Source organism: Nipponia nippon, unplaced genomic scaffold, assembly GCF_047370975.1.
Source record: "Nipponia nippon isolate SJK-2023a ecotype South Korea unplaced genomic scaffold, ASM4737097v1 scaffold_1, whole genome shotgun sequence".
NCBI classification, from domain to species: domain Eukaryota; kingdom Metazoa; phylum Chordata; class Aves; order Pelecaniformes; family Threskiornithidae; genus Nipponia; species Nipponia nippon.
The window spans coordinates 120,404,893-120,425,042 of NW_028262290.1; the positions used below are offsets into that span (position 1 = coordinate 120,404,893).

At 38.9% G+C, this 20,150-nt stretch overlaps 1 protein-coding gene across 1 annotated transcript in view; it reads right to left on the reverse strand.

Annotated features, from left to right (window-relative positions):
• Positions 1-16,053: 16,053 nt before the first annotated feature.
• COL6A6 (collagen type VI alpha 6 chain) overlaps positions 16,054-20,150 on the reverse strand; it is a 57,069-nt gene continuing 52,972 nt past the window's right edge. The window contains 2 exon segments of the mRNA XM_087750124.1: positions 16,054-18,390; positions 19,945-20,017. Coding sequence (XP_087606250.1) covers positions 18,384-18,390; positions 19,945-20,017 — 80 coding nt within the window. The 3' untranslated portion in view covers positions 16,054-18,383.

Genomic DNA, 20,150 nt, shown 5'->3' on the forward strand with positions numbered 1-20,150 from the left:
TTGGTCCTTGGGTCTCTCTATATCCTTTGCTCCTCTGCAGTGATTCTGTAGTTTCAGCTGCCAGAGCCATTGGGCTGTTGATGGTAGTTTGAGATCAGCTTACCCTTGTGAACTGTACTTTGTGCCTTGCATCCAGCTTGCTCTTGAGTCTAATGCTAAGCTCTGCTGTCCTGGGAACCTAGAACAGCACCGCCAGGATAGTGTTCTCTGTCGTTCAGTATGGATATCAGAAATAGCCAAAATACAAGGTTTCAGCAGGAAGCATTTTTTTCATCATGCAATGTTCATGTGAGAGGCAGTTCTGGAGGTCGGACGGGCAGTAAACTTTCTCACCTCTCTTCCAGTGTCTGACCCAGATTTTCAGACTTCCATATCCTTTTCAATCTCCCCATCTTAAGCTTTATCCTGTGAAGTAACTCATTCTTTACCTGCATTTCCAGGTTCTGCTTTACAGGGACAGAAGGTTATTTACCCCTAAAACAGGTGGTTCGCCCCTTCTCCATGGATGGACTCAGAAGGTCACTGACAACAAACAGCACTAATTTGACATGTGTTTTTTGAGCATGGCTGGAAAAAAATGGAAGCCTACCGCTGGGCAGAGTGTCTGCTGGAAGCAGGGAATGCTCTTAACTTGTGCATTGGGTTCTCTGAAAACGCAGTGCAAGAAATATGTGACTTCTTTAAAAAGAGTCTCGGAATTCACTGGAAAAAGCAGCTTGACTAAGGATAACTGCTTTTAGAGTCTCTACCTGCTTTTCATTAGAGACTGCATTACTTGGATAATTTAGTGCAGCACGTAGACGTTGCCCTAAGTTTAATGTCCAAAAGAAGAAGTGAGCTCAAGAACAGCACGACGTTTCTATGCAGATCTTCTCATGATTTCTGCTTTCTGTTGTGCTACACAGTTTTTCCTTTGCTTGTATAGAGGACCTGATACGGCATATGAGATTAAATATTTTGCCTCTTTGTGTTGTATGAACTCAGGAACAAGGTAGGTTTTCTCAGTCCACTTGTATTGCAGCGTAGCAAGGAAAAGGGTGGTAAGTCAAGTTTGTGGTACTGTATCCATTTGGCATGTATAGCCATTGGCTATAGCATAAAATGAATTTGCATTATAATCTTACCTCTACCATGTTAAAATATTTTCTGGAGATCATTAAAAAGTTATATAACTGGGGCAAGCAATGAAGCTTCGTAACCAGTAAACTGTATGTCTGAGTGTGGCTTTTGCCTGTATATACTAATGTTGTGGAACGAAAAAATCATTATGTCCATTCTCGTAAGAAATCCTGTTGGACTTCAATGGCACCAGTTGTAGGGAAATGAGCTTTGGCCGAGCCTTTGGAAATGTCAGTATCGTCAGGCAGCGAAATGGTTACAGTTTCAGTAGTTTCTGAGATGCTATAACATCTTTTGTAGATTTTTGATTTTTCCTTTTTACTTTTATTTTGTTTAAGAGATGGCAGGCTGTTGATAATACCTAGATCAAATATGAAGGGTTTTTTTTATATTTTCGGTGAATGTAGACATTGTTGATTTGAATATCTGATGTTAGGCATGCTATGCCATCATGAGCTAGCCTGTTGGCTCCAGTAAACCAATTCACAACATTACAGCCAGTCGCAAGTATTTGGAAAACTGGGTCAATGCACTTAAAGCCTGTGTCTTATGAAGGTGATAGTTTTTATCCCTTGTGATTTTGTGGTAATCTTTCAATGCTTTCTGTGTAGAGCACAAATACACATAAGGAAAGAAATTCTATCTCTTGGAAAGCACAGTCAAGAAACTTTTGGTGACTTCATCAACTATGCAATGAAGTGAGAAAGGAATTTTGATTATTTCCTATCCATTTGCAGTATCTTGTCTTGTTCAGTTCAGCAAACTGCTATATAGAAATATTTTTGTCTTCCCTTTTTTGGTAGGTTTACCAAAATATATTGCATAATTTTTTAACCACTTGAACTCAGAGTCTTTGTCTTACTAGAGAGGGGGGGGTGTTCACTAAAACACTTAAATTCACTTAAATTCACTAAGCTATTTCAATAAAAGACTACGTACAAAAATCCAACTAAATAGAAGCCCCATAGCAGCTCCCAAGAGGTTATGTAGATCAAAACTCCCATGATGTTTTAAGACTATCAAACTATGTTTCAAGAACAAAAACTCATACATGTTTGACACTGTAAATTACCGAGTGCTTTCCTCATCCACTGACATCAAAAGAGCTTACTTATGGCTACATCTAGGTGTATATATTTAAAATCGCAACTTAGTGTATTCACTGTATTCTACCAAACAGAGAAGAAGGAAAGGAAAGCTCACACCCACAGTACTTTCCTTTTGTTGACTGTGCAAGCAGTGTGCCACCTTAAGCCATTACTGCCCACTTTGCCCACAGTCTTAATGGGGCTTTAGGTTTCCTGTTCCATTTTCTACCATCCAAAGTAAACGCAGCTCACCATAAAAGGCCCCAGTGTAAAAGGAACAACACCAATATGAAAGATAAAGTGTGTCTGTACACACACAAGTACACACGTGCTAGTGCACATGCACATGAGCAACCCACACTGATGCTTGCAGCATCAAAATTTTCTTGGAAGCAAGCAGTCTGGTGCACCATCTCCACTCTGCCTGCTTATGTCAAATCAAAGAGATGAATGCCTGGACTCACAAAAGCCTTGGGTCTGTTGGCTAGAGGTCATTTCGCTGGAGGCTGTGTCCCCTGTGCCTCTGATGAAGATTTTTCTGGTTGGTGACTGTTGAAAGAGCCTGTCAAGGAAGTAGAACAAAGAAATCAAGTTTACCATCAAATGTATCATCAGAATTTGAACTCACTTTCAAAGGTTTTGATTTTCTACTGTTCATAACTTTGATACACTTAAGCTTGAGCAATAACAAGCGTGCGTTTCTCCACTATTTGTTATTACATTGCCCATATTGCTCTCTTTCTCAAAGTTATCTTCCTGATGATAGATTTAAAAGCATCTTTTTTATCTGCATACACAGCATTCCTAAAACAAATCATTTATACCCGTGGGAAGCAATGGTTAGCAGAGCTGCAGTTAAATTTCTAATGTTTGCCTAGAGATTAAAACTTTTTTTTTTTTAAATCAAAAAATTTTCTTTTCGATATCCATTTGCTGGCCATAGTGGAAAGCCAAGGTGTCGGGACAGTTACAGTACGTTATTTCCTCTGAACTTATTTTATCAAAAATCTCCTGAGCAGTTAAAGACTAAAGAAAAGAGTCTGTCTGGCTCCCATTTATACACCCTTCACATCTCTTTGTGGCTCATGCCATGAGAAGCCTTTGCTGGGATCTTTTTATGGGCACATTACAGGGTCAGCAGTTTCTGTTCATTAATTAAAAACAAATACAGAAGCAAAATATGAACAGATGCCCCAGGAAAATGGCAATGTAAAAAAAATTGCACTGTTAACTGGATTTCACTGGATTTTCCAGCAGATAAAACAATGATGACCTTGGGGGTTCCCTGACTGGTAGCTTTTGGGAAAATACTCGTAATTGTCCGTTTTATGGCAAAGCCAACAGCAGCCTCTCCATTCAGCTGTTGAAGGGATGCTGTAACATGCACTCTCATTAATTCTTTAGCATTGTAGCTTACAAGATCAAATTTCTAATTCCACTTGGTTTCTCTTTGCTCCTGGAAGACCATGATGGCTCACCATAGCTACTCTATCTCCACTATGCTGACGGGAGATCACCATAGCATCAAGTGTTTTGTTCAGGAGGTCTCTAACTTTTTGGAGTTCATTGCTGATAATTTTCCATGAACTACCCAAGATGACAGCAGCATTCACATATTCCTGGGGTGGACAACACCTGTGATGTTTACAAGGCTCGAGACCAGGGCTGCACTTGTCTGTAAAAGAACATGAATTAATTAGCACTTCTCTGTATAACAAAAGTTAAAGTACATTAAAATAAAACAATGAATAATATGCATCTTGCACATGCTTAGGTTCTGACAAGGTTTCATGACATTCAGATCCACCCCTGCACCTTAGCTACATTCTGGGCTACACCTCCCTTAATGCTGACTGAGGGCCAGAAGCTACATCCACTGAAATTAATGTAGAAAACTCTGAGGTAGGGAACACTGGATGGGCAGTTAAACAGTAAGGCATTGCCATTAATAGAAGTACGACATGGTGCTCTAATGGCTACCCTTACTGCAGCACAGAGAATCATCTCAGGAATGGCTCAGAATCCACTGTAATCAGAATGGCTCAGAATCCACCTACTGCAGTTTTGGAATCAGTTGTGTTCACAGGCTTGTTAGCTGGGAAATGGCATATTTAGCAGCACGAAGTAGCACTGAGGACTGAATAGGTCTCATCTTTCAACTTCAGCAACACAAAAGTTATGGGTCTAGGCTGAGAGTCTGTAGTTAATGGAGGGTTCTTGAGTCAGTGATAAATCTGTGCTGGCTATAGATGGAGAGTATATAAGTATATACTTCATGTTTAGACAGGTAGGAGAAGACAAGATCGAGTCCTGATCTATGCTGAGCTCTTTTTTTGCTCCCCACAGAGATATTGTCTGAAGTTTCTACTTGCAAAGGAAATGCTCAGCCAAAATCTCCACAAAAATGAATGCTCTTTACAAAGTGATGGGGCCCATTAATTTGATGTCTCCTTGCATGGAAACCACATCAGCTTCACTAAAAGTTGAGCATGTGCAGTGGTTGTGGAATGAGCCAGATGTGCTGATATGAGCAGTCTGGTATGATAGGTATCTTACATCTCTAAAATTATCCTTGCTCTGTCAGTGCATTTAACACCTTCAGATAATCACTTCTGTGTAATCACATCATACTGCTGACACTGAAGCAAACACTTTATCACCTTTCCTTTAGGTGCAGATGCTGATACTAAAATTCCCTGTCAATAAACTTGTTTTGGCTTTCACAGCTAGGAGTAAATCAGCACTGAAGTGATGGATGAAGTCTTCGTTAATCTATACTCAGATGATTGAGAAATAATTAAGAAGTAATTGAAGTGAGATTAAGAAGTAATTGAATTTCTGTAACTGAGTGAGCTAATAGAGCTGCCACAGAAGATAGCATCTTGAAACAGTTCGGTTTTTCTGGAGAAAGATCTACTATTTCTGCATGTCTTTACAGGAAAATGCTGTGTGCAATACATATTCTAATACAGTATTCTGTTCAGCTTCAACCTAACTTGGCAATCTCTATGAGTCATGTATTTGTTTTTCTATTGTATACAATTTTTTACCTAACAAATTCTGATCCAAAACCCACACACTATGCACCCATTTCATCTTTAAGTAAACCCTTTGTTACACCAGTCACACCTAGGATGAATATGGTCCAGAAAGTTTATAAGTGAAGATTTTAAAATGAAGCATTCTCACCAGATATTAGTCAGCCTTTCACAGGAGTTTACATTGATAGCAAAAATGGAAAAGAAAGCAGTAATGTGGAATTACTCCATGGGGGAAGAGCTCAAGGTTGAAAGTGAAACAAATGTAGGAAAAGTCAGAAATACACTCACCTGGTGAGCAGCCATGAATCCCTGCAGCACTCAGCACAGCCACCAATTCAAGGGACTAATCTGAGTTATGAGACGACGTCAGAGGACACAGGGGTTTACACGACCCTGTAAGAATTGGCAGGAAGTTGTTAAAGGCATGGCTTGCAAAAAACCTTATAAATACTCTTGTTAACCCATTAAAACACACCAGAATTGATTAGGTGTGGAGAGAGAGAGGAAGGCAGGCAAGCATGAAAGGAAGTAGTGGGAAAACCATGATTTTTTTTTTTGTTACAATTAAAAGCTTTGTTATGGATTTATGCTCTCAACTAACCATAAGGAGGCAGCCAGATTCAGACTGTTCTTTACCAGACTCATTATGTGCCTTAAGTTTTCTTAATTACCGATTTCCAGATTCGAGAGTTTTGATTCTTGTGATGCGATGAAACCAATTCTGAACAGAAACCTGCAGTCCTGCTTGTAATCTCTCCCTTCTCCCTTCCACATTGCCTTGCTAAACTGTCAAGCTGTCCTCTTCTACATCTTTCTTAGCCTGTGTAGGTCTTTTTATTGACTGAAAAAAAAAATAGCAAATTTATTACCTCAAACACTTTCTCATTGCTGGGGATATCGTTAAAAGCAAAAACAACAGGAAAAATATCCAATTCACTCTACTTCAGGACTGCAGTGTTTAATAGAAGACATATTTGTGGTGGGATCTGGCTGAAATATGCAGCTCTTTCTTCTGTTAGGACCTTGGATAATTCACTTGAAAAGGTTTCTGGCAGCAACCTCAGTGCATTGCCAATATTACATCCACTTGAGGATCTCTGATAGTTCAGATTTTTACTACCTCTGAGGTGTTTATTCTTGTTGCAGGACTCTGAGAAGCAGACCAGGTTGTGGACAGCCAAGGTGTAGGAGACAACAGTGACCCTGGCTCCTGCAGAGAAGTCATTGTCTCTGATTTTGGTGACATTGACCATTACAGTTATAATTTCTCTCATTCTTTCAAATATTTGAGGTATAACTTCTGTGCGAAAGTCTGAGGCAAACACCAAGTCAGGTGGAGGCACAGGGCATGCTGGCATACCTGAAATGCAAGAACAGAGAGACAAATCACAAGGATTAATAAAAGTAGGCATTGCTCTCACATGTTTAATACCATTTTGCTCCACAGACCCAGAATAAACTGCAGTGAGGACTCCTCACATGGAAAATGTTGCTGCGTGCTGGGCCACACTTCAGGAAGACAGTGGGGTCTTCTCCACTGTTGCCTAGGTTTACTTGTAGTCCTGAACTTTTAAAATCAGAGCTGGCTTATTTGAGCTCAGGAACGCCTTCAGATCAGGGTAAGGAAAAGACAACCACGCTGTACTGCTGCGCTGTAGACAGGTGCAAGGGGAAAAGGCTGCAGCACTTCATTTCTGAGGGTTCAGGGAAGGACAATTTTCTGGAGACACAATATCTTCTTAAATGGTAACATTCTTCACTGCTTATCAGCTTGTAACACTTGCACGGTTCCTAGCAAAGAAGCTTTCAAGGTGTATAGCTCATTTACTTGCCCAAATCCATGTCAGTGTTTTCAATGACTGCAGTTACAGCATCCTCCAAGAAAGAACTGGGATAGCACTAATGACTGGCTAATTTAGTAGGAAAGACAGGACAGTCAGAAGCAGGGAATAAGGCAGCTTAAGTAAATACAGGGAGATCAGGAATTGTTAAAGAAAAAAGGAAGGAAAGAGCTCATCCAGTGAGTCCCTTTGCCGGAAGCAGGATCAGTATACCTATACTGTCCCTGAGAGACATTCGTATAGTATGTTCTTATGAGCCCGCCAGAAAAGGAAAGCCCACAGCCTCCCCAGCAAGCATTGATTTGCTCTACTCTTGATGACTCTTGACTCTTGCCACTTCCCTTTCATATCTGATTTACATCTTCTGCTGTAAATTATGCAGATTTCTTCTTGCTTTGCGCTTCACTTTTCTACTTCAAGATACCACTAAGACTGTTATCATGCCCGCTGCTATTCCTTCCTATATCTCCTTTATCTTTAGGCTCGCTAAGTGAACTCAAATTATTCAGCCCCTCCTTATGTCACTTTTGTTGCTCTTCCCTGGGCTCAGTGCTGTCTGTCTACATTTTCCATGGTGTGTGGCACCTAACAAGCTGCTGCTGTGCTCCAGCTACACAAACCTCGTTCATTTCTGTGTTTAATATAGAACAGTTTGGTCCATGCACTGCAGGGAGAGTTCTGGGGCTTTCATCATATTGCGCTGTTGAGACAGATTTGCTTCCTGATGGCTGAAGCAGCCAATTCCTTCTATATTGTTGCTGCTGCTATTCATCTTCATTCACGCAATTCCTCCCTGTTAAGAGTGGTGCCTTGTGTTTGTCTCCTTTACATTTCATTTTGTTAATGTCAGGTCATGATGAAGGCTGAGAGGAAGACGGGGTCAGAGGGTGGAAGAAAACAAATCGTTCATCTGCATTTGCCTAAGCAGCCTGGATGCAAAAGATGACAGAAGCAGACAATGTATGTATTTAAAAGAAGACCTCATTAACAGAAGTAAATCAAGGCCAATGGCCACATTAAAATTTACAGTAGCAACAAAGAAAGCTCACAGAGAGGCCATGAAACAGGAAACACAGGAAAAGTTTCTAGCTCTTAGAGAAAATCTTTAATAAATTAACAAATGGTGAGATGACAGACAAGGAGAATGATGACCGATCCCCCTACACAACCGCTGCTATTGAGCTCTGCCTCCCGCAGACTAGCTGTAGTGGAGCTGTCAGCAGCTGGTGAAACCCAGGTGCCAGTTTAGACAAAAGTGCGATTTAGATAGTGGGATTTAGCATGTTTAGCTCTGCTTAAAACATGTTACAATGTGAATAAATCAACTTTAAACTGTCATAAGTGATACTCAGTTTTCCAACAAGCTAACCAAAAAAAGGAAAACAAAATGGTGTTACTCAATAATATTTATCAAAACTCTTATCTCTTTAAAGAATAGTACTCTGTTAATAAGATAGATTTTCCGCCTACTAACTCATAGTGTTCCCTGTAACAGGAAGGCTTCTGGCTAAACTGGAAGTGCTGATTTACCCATATAATTCAGGATCTGTCTCTAACTTTAATCTGTGTTCTCACAGTAGCAACATTGATTCAGTCCCTATTCTCCTTTCCAAGCCTAGAGAAACAGCAGATATAACTCAGCGGATTTCATCAATATTTCATCAAAAGCTTCTTAGAGCCCAGGAACTTGGTGTTTCACTCACAGTTCAAAACACATCTACACATTTGAAGCAGCTGGCTAAACTAATCCCAAACCCTGAAGTACAAAACTGGCTTAGGAATTTTGCACAAAGATATAGGACATTGTGACAGCCAATTAATCATCCTTAATTAAATGGAAGCACTAACGAGTAATCAAGGAAAGCAGCCTTGTTAGGTCAGCTTTGGCATAAAAGTCCTGCCACATATTTAAATGTGTGAGCCAGAAAATTCCCATGGTTCAGGTACGGCATACAGTGAGCCAACAAGTAAAGAGCAGTTTAGCTGCAGGGGCAAGAAGCTGGCATTCTCTCCATCCTTAAAAGCAGACTTAAGTCAAAACAAGAGAAGTCAGACAGGCCTGGGCAGCAAAACCAAACAAAACCAAATGAAGCAGTGTGGGACAGGGACCCCAGCTGACAGCATTTGGTAGGTGATAGCCAGGTTTGTAATGTCAAAGCAGACTGAAGGATGGCTTGTCTGGTCACTGTGCAAACATAATACAAGGTGTCCAAATGGACTCTTAGGAAAGCTGGAGAGGGATCAGTGGTTGAATCATTGTGTTGACAGCTATGACAGATTAAACAATAGCAAACATGTTCTGGAGTCAAAATTTGGACTTCTTTTCCAGAATCATGCATACTGCCAGAAAGAGATGATGTATTGATGGGAAAATGGTGTAAGGAGGAAGAACTGAGATTCAGTGAGTACTGGGGGAAACTTTTGTAGCTTTTTCAGGAAAGACGGTGTTCATTTAAACTAAAATGATAGCACATTGCTGACAGTAAAAATTAAACAGGTTTTGGCAGATTGTTTAAAGGAAAGACTAGGGGACTGGAGAATGGATGTGAAAGAGTATGATATTTGCAGTGATGTTTCCTCTGGGTTGATGTCAATAAAAGCTTTGTATCCTCAGATTAAGCCTGGGGCAGAAGTTGGCAAAACTCAAAAGGGAGGCTGAAGAGACAGAATCCCATCAAAAGAGAGCACAGACTACCTTACCAGAATGGTGATGCCATCTGCAGTGTGTTAAAGGAAATTACAGAGGCTGCAAAGGTGGAAAGCCCAACAATGAAAGACTCCATTTAACTGCCATGATGAGGACATCCTACTGCCGTGTGACATTTAAACAAAGATAACATTTTTAGATAACACATTCACACCAGCATAAGAAAGGCTACTGTGAGATAAAATAAACCTTTCAAAAGACATAAATTACAGTAAAATGGAAAACAGAGAAAAAGAAGCTTTGGAAACCATGTGCAAAAATACAATAAAGCAAGGCAAAATATATTCTCAGGGAAAAAAGTCTGTAAGAAAGACATAAAAACAAATAATAAACCCATTTTCAAATATAACAGGAATGAGAATCTGACAGAGTCTGTATGGCCAATAATTGATGAAGGTATAAAAGAAGATTTCAAGCAAGGCCATGGCAGATAATTAAATGGGTACTTTGCATCTAGGTTCACCATGAAGGAGTTCAAGGAGGTTCCTGTGCTAGACTCCTGTCCCTTTTCTGCACGTGTAGGTGATGTGCCAGAGGATCTGCCTGCCTGAAACATCTGCCAAGCTGGTAGGAGAGGTTTCAAGCAGTAGTAAATTGCCAAGAGCAGAAAATACTCATCTAAAGGGTGAGATGTTTTAAAGGGCATCAGGAATGAAACAGTTGAACTGCTAACTATGGTTTGCAGCCTCTTGCTTAAAACTGCTCTAGTACCAGAAGGATGAAAATTGGCAGAATCAGGTCTTACAGAAAAGTTCTGGGGAGTTTATAGACCAGCATAATGTATGCAGTAGGCAAACTAGTATGACTTATAAAAAGGAGCAGAGTTGGTAGAGACATTGATAAATGTGCTCTATCGAGAAGAGTCAACATGTAAGGTGAAGTCTTTTATTATAAATGTATCTTTGAAAGAATCACTAGCCACGTTAACAATACAGGTCTGCCTGATTGCCCTGGATTTCCATAAGGATTTTGACAAGTTCCCCAATGAAAGCCTTCCAAAAATAATTAACATTGTCACCTGATATAAAATCTCACAGATCAACATTGTTAAATACAGTAGTAGTTAAAATACAGTAAGGGAGATTAGGAATAGATCCATTTTCCAAGTGGAGGAAAGCTGTCAGTAGAGACACATGTGGATTTGTGGTTAGACCTCTGTTGTTCATAATGTTTATCAGTGACTTAGAAAAAAGAAAGGAACAGTGGCATGCCCAAAGTGGCTGAAGACAGTAAGTTACTTGGGACAGTAGGAATTAAAACTGACTGCAAAAAGGTTACAGAAGGATTTCATGATAGTGGATGACTGAATGATCCCATGTCAAATGAAATTTTTTGCAGGTAAAAGTGGTGCACATTGATCCACAAGTTAAAATGAATGTTAGGAATTATCAGGGAAAGAATAGGACAATACACCAATGAACAAATCCATGGTGCCCTCTTACTGTGAATAATGTGTGCAGTACTTTCCCTAATAATGAAAATATATATAACACAACTATGGGAAGCACAGAGAAAGTCTCTTACGGGTAAAGAATGGTTTCCATATAAAGAATAATTAACTAGACTAGGGGTCTGCATCTGGACAATAGAAGCCTGAAGAAAGAGATGAGAGAGATCTGTAAATAAGCAATGACACAGGGAAAACAGAATAGGCAATAACTATTTGCTCGCTCTCATAATGTGAGAACTATAGAGTATCAAATAAACGATGAGATAAACACATACAAAAGAAGGTACTATTTCATAAAGCACGTAATTAAGCGATGAAGCTCATTGCTTTGGGCTGCTGTGAACACCAAAGGTTTGCCTGTATTCAGATAATACTTAAATAAATTCAGAGCAAAAAAAAAGAATCGATTAAGGGCTATTAATCACAAAACTGGTATATACAAAAATGGCATGTTGAAAATTAAAGACGTGATTTTGAAATAACTCTAGCATGAATTTTCTGACAGGGATGGCCTGTGAAAAAAAAATAATTTTATTTGTGTGCACAGGTTTCTGTACAATGGAAGAGAAAATTACAGTTTTATTTAAACAGCTTCCTGAATGGAATTCAGTCTTCCATCAAAACAGAAGTGTTTCAATGTTAACAGGACTGTTATGAATTACCTAACTATTCTGCCATTTTAAAAAATCCAGCCATGATCACAAACCCCCTTGGCTTCCAACTTTAAACTCTCATGGGAGAGTATATCCTGACCATAGAGAAAGCAAAGAGGTAGCTTTGCTCAGGTAATTTACTTCTTGTCAAAATTAGACCAGCTGCCATAAGGCAGCCAGGTGCCATCGATTCTGGAAGAGGAGGAAAACCATTAGCACTGCAAGTAAAGTAAAGCTGGCAACAGCTCTGAAAGCACAAGCAAAAGTTCTGTTTCTACCTGTGGAAATAATGGTCAAGATGTTCTTCTCCACCAAGAAGAGGGAAAAATAAAGTGTTAAAAATCACTGGTTTTCATCCTCCACTCTGATGAGGTTGTGCTGTGCTGGCTGAAGTCTCCAAGAGACTCTTCTATTCCAGCTGACACCATTTTGGCAGTCATGCTCTAGATTGCAGGGTAGGGGTAACAACTGCAATGAAACCTGTTTTCTCACCTTATGATTTCCATTGATCATTGATTTCTTCAAAGAGTCAGCTTCAAAGGAGATAATTACGCATAAAACCATCATCTACATACATACATTTGTAAAAACTGGGGTTTGAAGGACAGAATCAGAGACTAGAAGAAATTGAAATGGAATATTATTGCAATATATTCCATGGGTATTACCTAGAAACGATTTGGTAAGAGAGACGAAGTATGGTCTCTTGGGAGGAGACTGTAACACAAGAGACTTTGCTAGCATAATTAAGAAGAAAGAAGTCAATATTCTTAGGTACACAGAAAAGAAAGGGACTGCTAAAGAAAGCAGTCTTTCAAGGATTTATGGAAAGAAAGAAGAGGACAAGAAGAGTATGGCTAAAAATCACAGGGGAGACAAAGAACTGAGAATTATGCAAGCAAGCTGAGTTACATACATAACTTTGCTCTCAAACCCCAAATCAAGGATGGTTGATGTTACTGTTGCAGATGATCATGAGGAGAATATTCCATCTTTGAAGGCAACTGAGTCAGATGGGCTAAACTGCAAACGAAATGAACCTCATCCATGCACACACAGTGTGAAAAGGTGGCATTGCAAGAACAAACACATTTAGTTATTTACTTCATTAAAATACTGACCATTGAATCTGAAATGAATTCATAAAGACACAGATCAACATGAGTTACAGTAAATTGTAGAACTTACCGTATCCAGGAGTGGTGATGGCAAGGATCCAATTGTCTTCTATTATTTTCAGAATATCAAAGTTTTTTATTAAAAATATAAGCTTGGGCTTCCCACTAATCTCTTCAAGATGAGAGTTACCTTGGCAGTTCTGTGTAAACTTCAGATCTGCCAGCGAGATGCAGTATAGAGCGTCCGTTTCTGGCATGGTTTATATGATTGCAGTGAAAGCTGTGCTTGTGCCAAAGAGGGCAGAATGCTTAGAAAAAGGTTGGAAATGGAAGTCAGGCCCTAACCATTTGGTTTATTGCCAGCAGCAGCTGCCAGAATGCAGTTCAGTCTTCTCTTCTTCACTCCCTTGAGTTTATTACTAACCAGGTTTGGACATCATACCCATTTTTATTACTACTTCTGGCAATTTTGGGGTACATGAGCAAAAAGACATCTATTTCAAACAACATTTTAAAATCCTTCTTTTTGATATCCTGTTTGTGCATGGTTTTAAAAGAATGACTTCTCATCCAAAAATTGCAAGAGTGCCTTAGTATCTGAAAATTAAATAAAACCAAGAAAAAAAAGAGTAGCAGAAGTGAAAACAGAAATAAAGATAATGCGTAAATTGAGAAAACTCTCCTGGATGGTTTGTAAAAGTAAATTTTGAAAAGAATCTATTTCTACATGTCAGCTGAGTGAAATATACAGGGCAGAATGAAAAGGGGATTGCCTAGGGAGACAGAACACTTGACTTTTAAAACTCGTAAACTGTTATTTTACAATAAAAAGGTAAGTGCATAAATGTATAGCTTTGTATTAACTAGCACAAGCCAAAATTTTAATCTAAGATTGAAGCAGGAAAAGGCCATTATGTCTTAAGCCATAAAAAGACTGATTGAAAGAAAAAAACCCTGGCATTCAATGACCCTTTTCCATCACACGCAAGTCCACTTCACTCCTCATACTGAAAAGTAACATGTGCCACAAGACTCCATGGATATCAGTATATCACAGTACAAGAAAGACTATGCTGGGAGACCTATTGGTTTTTCTAAATCATTTGGAGAAAATGAGAATTTTATGCTGTATTGTGTTTTATGAATGCGTTCTCAAAAATTATGCTAGAGTGAGTTAGTCAGTACAAACCAGCCGCAGGAAATCACATAATCACAAGGAGTGCTGTGGTTACCTTCACAGCAAGCACGAAGGACTCGGGAAATTCAGAGCTTAAAGCATGAACAGTATTAGATATATGTACAACCCACAGATGTAATGATGTCTTGTGAGCTGGTCAGAAAGACAATGACTTTTTTTTTTTTTTTTTTGCATTAAAATGGTGTGCTACATTGTTCTTTTATCTGCATTAATGTCTTCCCAGGCTTCTTATCACAAATTCTTTTTCTGCTAAAGTAATGAGGTAACCAACACAGAAGACAGCACTGGGCTGCTTGACGCTGCTCCCACCGGAGAAGTGCGGCAAAGATCCAGAACCACAAGTTTAGTAATGTATGACATAAATTGTGAAATAAATTTCTGAGCCAGGTTTTATTGGACAGTTTAGTCAGAGAAAATTAGCTGGAAATCCCTTTCCTGCTTCAATCCAGGTTTCATTTTTAGTTTAAAAATATGACATCCTGTAAAATTCTTCAGAATCTGGGTTAGTTTTAAAAAGAAAGTTTTCCATATGTACAATGAAAATGTGGCCATTTTGAGAAGGGAGGGTGGAGTGCACTGATCCTGTTTTTCTACGGTTCTTTTTAACCTTCTTTCCAATGAAAATAAGGTTAATATTGTTACAGTGTCTGTCTGTCTATCTTGGCACAGTAGAATTGTGAACATGTTGGCCAATTTCACCTAAATGTGACAGACAGGTAGAGGTCTCAAAGCTGTCAAGTTCCTGCAGACTTTACAAAGATGACCAGCAGTACAGAGGCTAGAGACAAATTTAATGCCCCATTGAGAGGAAGAGTGGGGTGTGAGACACATCACATACACCCAGCCATGGCAATGGACAATTACATGCACCCATTTTATTTTAGAGATTCCTTAGGTTTTACAGTGCAATTATTGCCAAGAAAGTCCAAGTGCTTCTATGCTAGGCATGTTAAGACATGTGAAGCAAGAATCAATGGGGAGCTTCACAAAGATAGGAGCAGCCGGATCAAACAACTTAACTTCAGTTGTGGCACAGAATTAGTAAGTCTCGAAGTATTTTGTTGAGTTTTTCTTTGGTTGGTTTTAGGTTTTGTGAAATAGTTAAAATAGATGTAAATTTCTTATTATAAATGTTCAGTCATTTTTTGAATTATTTTCTTTGACCGTGGTACAGCAAAGAGAAAGGTTTGAAAGAACAAGAACTGGTAGAACTATAAATTAAATGGATTTCTGTATTCAACTGTGCTGTGAAAGAGTGAGGAGCAAGAAGAGGAAAGGATGCCGGGAACACACTTATGGGCAGAAGCAGAACAGCTGGGGTGATGGCAGAGAGCAGAATGGGAGAACCCCACTTTCCAGCCTTTTCCTCCTTACCCTCCCAGCCTGGCCAAGGATGCAACTGTTTTCAATTAGAATATTAATTCTTTTTTTTTTTTTTTTTTTTTTTCATTTAAATGAACAAAGAACAAAACCAAGGAACTTTGCACAGGAGAAAGCATTTTTTCAAATGTTGTGGTGTTCCTTCTCTATCCCATCTTCTTTAGAAAAGACCTCTTGAGCAGTAGAACGGATAGTGTACTGTTTCCTCATTCCTTAATAAACAGTAACCAGTCCTTTATGAATACCCAGATCCAATTCTTCTTCTACAGAAATACCATGAAAAATAATATCCTCTATAAAATTAATGTTAGACTCCTTTTGTAAAATAGGTCCAGTAATTTATTTTTAAGAGAAGTTTAGAACAGCAAGAAACCCATTATTATAGACACATGACATATCTAAGGTATTTCTACTGGCAATTCTGATATAGTTAAAATATATTTTGTTCTGGAGCACAATTTTAAAACCATTCTTCCACGCCATGTTGGGTACAGCACAATTCCAAATTAAAGAATGTAATGTGTGAAGTAGTTGTTAATTTTAATGACATCAGAATGGACTCCATATTTTCCTGAGAGTTTTAGCTGATAAAGAAGCAGCTGATATTCTGTGTTGGACATATTATAATTAAGAAGCTATAAAGAGCTATGGCACATGCTCATTTCTAGCTGTTAATATATTAAAAACATCATCTGAAGCTTCATGGAATGTGCAGCCTTTGAGCAGTTATCAGGTTTTTCATTTTTATGATGACTTGAAATTACATAACTGAAATGCAACAAATGTGTTCTCTCTTTACAAATCTCTTCTGGTTTTCTGTATCAGAACTCCATTATGGCACAGCTCCTCGCAAGGATGCTTGGAAGATAAAGAAAACTTTTTTCTTGCGCTCTAATCTCATTTAATAAGGAAGTGTATACATGTTATAGCAGAGCAATCAAGATAAATGGAAATCCCACAATGTAGCTTAATAACAGCAACAGAAAAAATAAAACACAAAGTTTATGGCAGCTTGCAAATCAGTTAGCACCAGTAAAGAGCCCAGATGAACCCAACACTCATCAGTGCAGTACACAGGCTGCATATTAACATCAGACCTCAAGTACATTTTCAGGTTTCCGAAAGCAATGGAGATTTGTTAATTCTGAGGCATGAGAGACAGGTACTGTAATTTCAAAACAAGTATCTTTCTAGTGATCTTGTTCTCTGAAACACTGAAGAGAAACAAGCATCTCTGGAATGCAGTGTACTTCCAAAGTAGAATCATGAACTGCTTCTGTCTGTCTTCAGGTTACTGTGTGCCTTTTAAGGAGAGCACATTCTTTTTCCCCTTTTCAAACATCTGAGAAGCAAAGCAAACTAAAACATCTCCTTATAAATACAGAAATTTATTTCTTCAGTTATTTCTCCCCACCTTCTGCATGTTCTTTGTGTTTAAGATAGCGAGTATTTCATTGAGGAAATCTCTTCCCAACTCATATGCTTGATTGAGCCCAAAGATTTAATGAGTGCTCCTGTAGGACCCTGTGATGGAAATAGATGGGAATAAAACATCTCTCATCACTGCAGTGTGTTGTAGTCCCTAACAATGAAACACAACCCACTTTCCTCTCTTAAGGATGCAGGAGAAAAGGAAAAATGAAAACGCTAAGGATACGGACAGTGGAGAATCCATGAACTCCATCTGCAGTTAATCTGATATAGTCTGGTATACTCTCTCTACATCTCTCTCTGAAGGACCTGAAATCCCTGCCTCCCACTGACCAAGTGTCTCTCTGCATTCATCATCATCATTTTTTGTGGCAGATACTGCTAAAAATAACTTCTCATCTACCAGCTTTCAAAAGAGCGATCATCAGATCATGATTTCAGCAAACATTGCTAATGCATTCTTAAAGGACAATGAATAGCAGAAAATTGCATGGGAAAGCCATTTCGTCTCTTCATGGTACCAACGATTTTCTTCTTACAACATGGTATCTGTGGTTGGTATTCATAACTCAGGAAGGGCATGAAAGCTAGAAACAATTCAGGAAAAAGTTATGAAACATGATTTAACATCTGATTGCAAAAACTCAAAACACATTCTCAGGAAACTCAATTCAAGAAAAAGTTAAGAATGATTTGCAGGACTTTTTCCAGAACAAGGTCTGCTCCTTTTAGCTAAGCACTTACTGACTATTCTGATACCCGCTCTGCAGTTCAGTTTGCATTCACTTAAATCTTGGAAACAGCATGGAGCTGAAAGAAACCAAAACACAAATCTGTGCTTTAAAAGGCTAGCTGGGAAGAGACAGCAGGTGAATAGAGAAAGCATCAGGCTTTCCATCCCCCTTAGAGAGGGTTCTGTCAGAAAATAGACAGAGTTTTGCGTGAATCATTCACTTGCAAATAGAGAAGGAGAAAAGTAATGAAAAGATCAGCTTGAAGCAGGGGCAAGGTTGGAGAAGAGATCCCCTCCTTCCATTTGGTATCGTAAGGATGCATTAGGATCCATCTAGGGCTAGTTGGTGTAATGATGTTACTATTTTCCCTTCTTGCTTGTTTCTTTCAAACACAGATTCTACTTTCACCCACAGCCCCCACTGTCTTCAGCTGGGCTGAAGGGCTTCACGTTTCTGAAAATTGTGCCTTAGATTTCTAGTTATTCCAGTTTTGTTTCTCCTTGGTGAAAACTTGTTCTTAAAGGAGTATGTTTTCTATCAGCCTGCAACAATCCTCTTGAGTACCAGGAAGGAGCGAATGAAGTAGCCTCTACAGTGACATGGTCTGCAGCCATCTCTTCTGTTTAAAAGCTAAAGATAAACACAGGACACAATCAGGATGTGTGGCGATAAAACATTCACAGGTAGCTCCTTCTAAATCACAAGGGAAGCGAAATCCTAGACAAAATTGCTCAAGCCTGTTGACAGAATTGAATGCCTAATTATAACATAAATACAAAGAAGCTGAAATTACAATTTAATAGGCTGAAAAAAAGAATAAATTTTCAGCTGGTGTGGTGTTCTTCCTGCCCCCCCCCCCCCCCCCAAAGATGCCATTTAGGAGAACTGCAACCTCTTTATACACAGAACAAGAAAATACGTATTTTCTCTTGGTATCAACAAACTGTTCTCTTTCCTGACTGTTTGCAGTCACTTCCCTTGAAAAACTAAGTCTTAAAAACTGATCTATATATAGTGAAAAAAAATGTGAGTGAAGGTTAGAAATGCTTTTGCACTGTGCACAGAAGTGCAGCAGAATGTATACATAGCTCTCAAGAAAACATAGACTTTAGTGAGAATAAGAAACAAAGTTGACTGATTGTTACAAGTCAATGATACTGCTGTTATCAGCCATGATCCAAAGTAATGTATATGTGAACTTCTGCTAGAGAAAACTCAGAACAGGGTGACTGCAAATAAGAGATGGTGTTTCTAAACGTAAGAAAACAGAAACAAGAACTCTCAACCAGCTGCTCTAGCTATTTTCCTCCAAGAGTAGGAAGAAAGGATTTCAAAAGCTTTGATTTTGCTCATTATTATCACCATTTTTTTCTAATCCAAGAATTCAGGTTCTTCCCCAGGCTCATGCTAGAGCTGCCCTAACAAGTAGATATAAGCTGACAATGTGCCTGCCTACATAACAGAGATTCTTATGGTCTATACAGTAGTGACGTAAATCAGGAAAATTTCACATTGTTCTTAGTTGTGCTTCAGGGGAGTAACCCTGAAGACAATGGCTTGGAGTCTTCGTGTTTCATATTGACTTCACGTTTCCTTTGCTGACCTCAACGCTGGCCTCGCAGCCTTTTTGCAGCACTTTTCCGATGTGTGTCCTACTGGGCAGCTCCCTAGGGAATCTCTGCATTGAAAGTGAGCCCTCTGCACTTTGATTCAGTTTCAGAACCCACCAATGCCTTTGGCAGGAGGAATCACAAAACTGGCTGCCATCAGTGACTGATTTCCTCATTTTGATTTCTCTTTTCTCATTATATTTAAGCCTTCATATAACAAAAAAGTAGCATTTTAATATTAAAATATATTATGGCACTTGGAAATTTTCAGAAGGGCACGATGTATAGTTTTGGGTGACTACAAAGGTAGGTTTAAAACACAAAAATAATACAAGGGATATCATTAATTTTGTACAACAATTTTAGACTTGTTTTAAAACATAACATGGTATGCTGACAATTTCTAATGTGTTTATTACAGTCCAGTTCCACTCTTTAGCTTTGCTAATCAAGCAGACTTTTAGCCAATCAAACAAAAAACTTGTTGAAAACACCCAGTAAGAAGAGTGCTCCGAAAGTAAATCTTATTCACCATTAACCTCCCAATATTCAAATAATTATATAATGGACTTACACAGGTCTTTGGCTCTGAAAGCGGAGTGTGCTACACTTTGGCTTGAGCTCTTCTGGTGGGTAGTTGTACTCATCTGTTCAGAAGACAGTAACAAAATTCATTAGTTTTGTGGGATTCAGAAGATTTTGGCAAAACTTAGCCTTTTATCCAAGAATAGCTGCAAATCAAGTGACTTCATTAATTTTATACACATATCACAAACACTA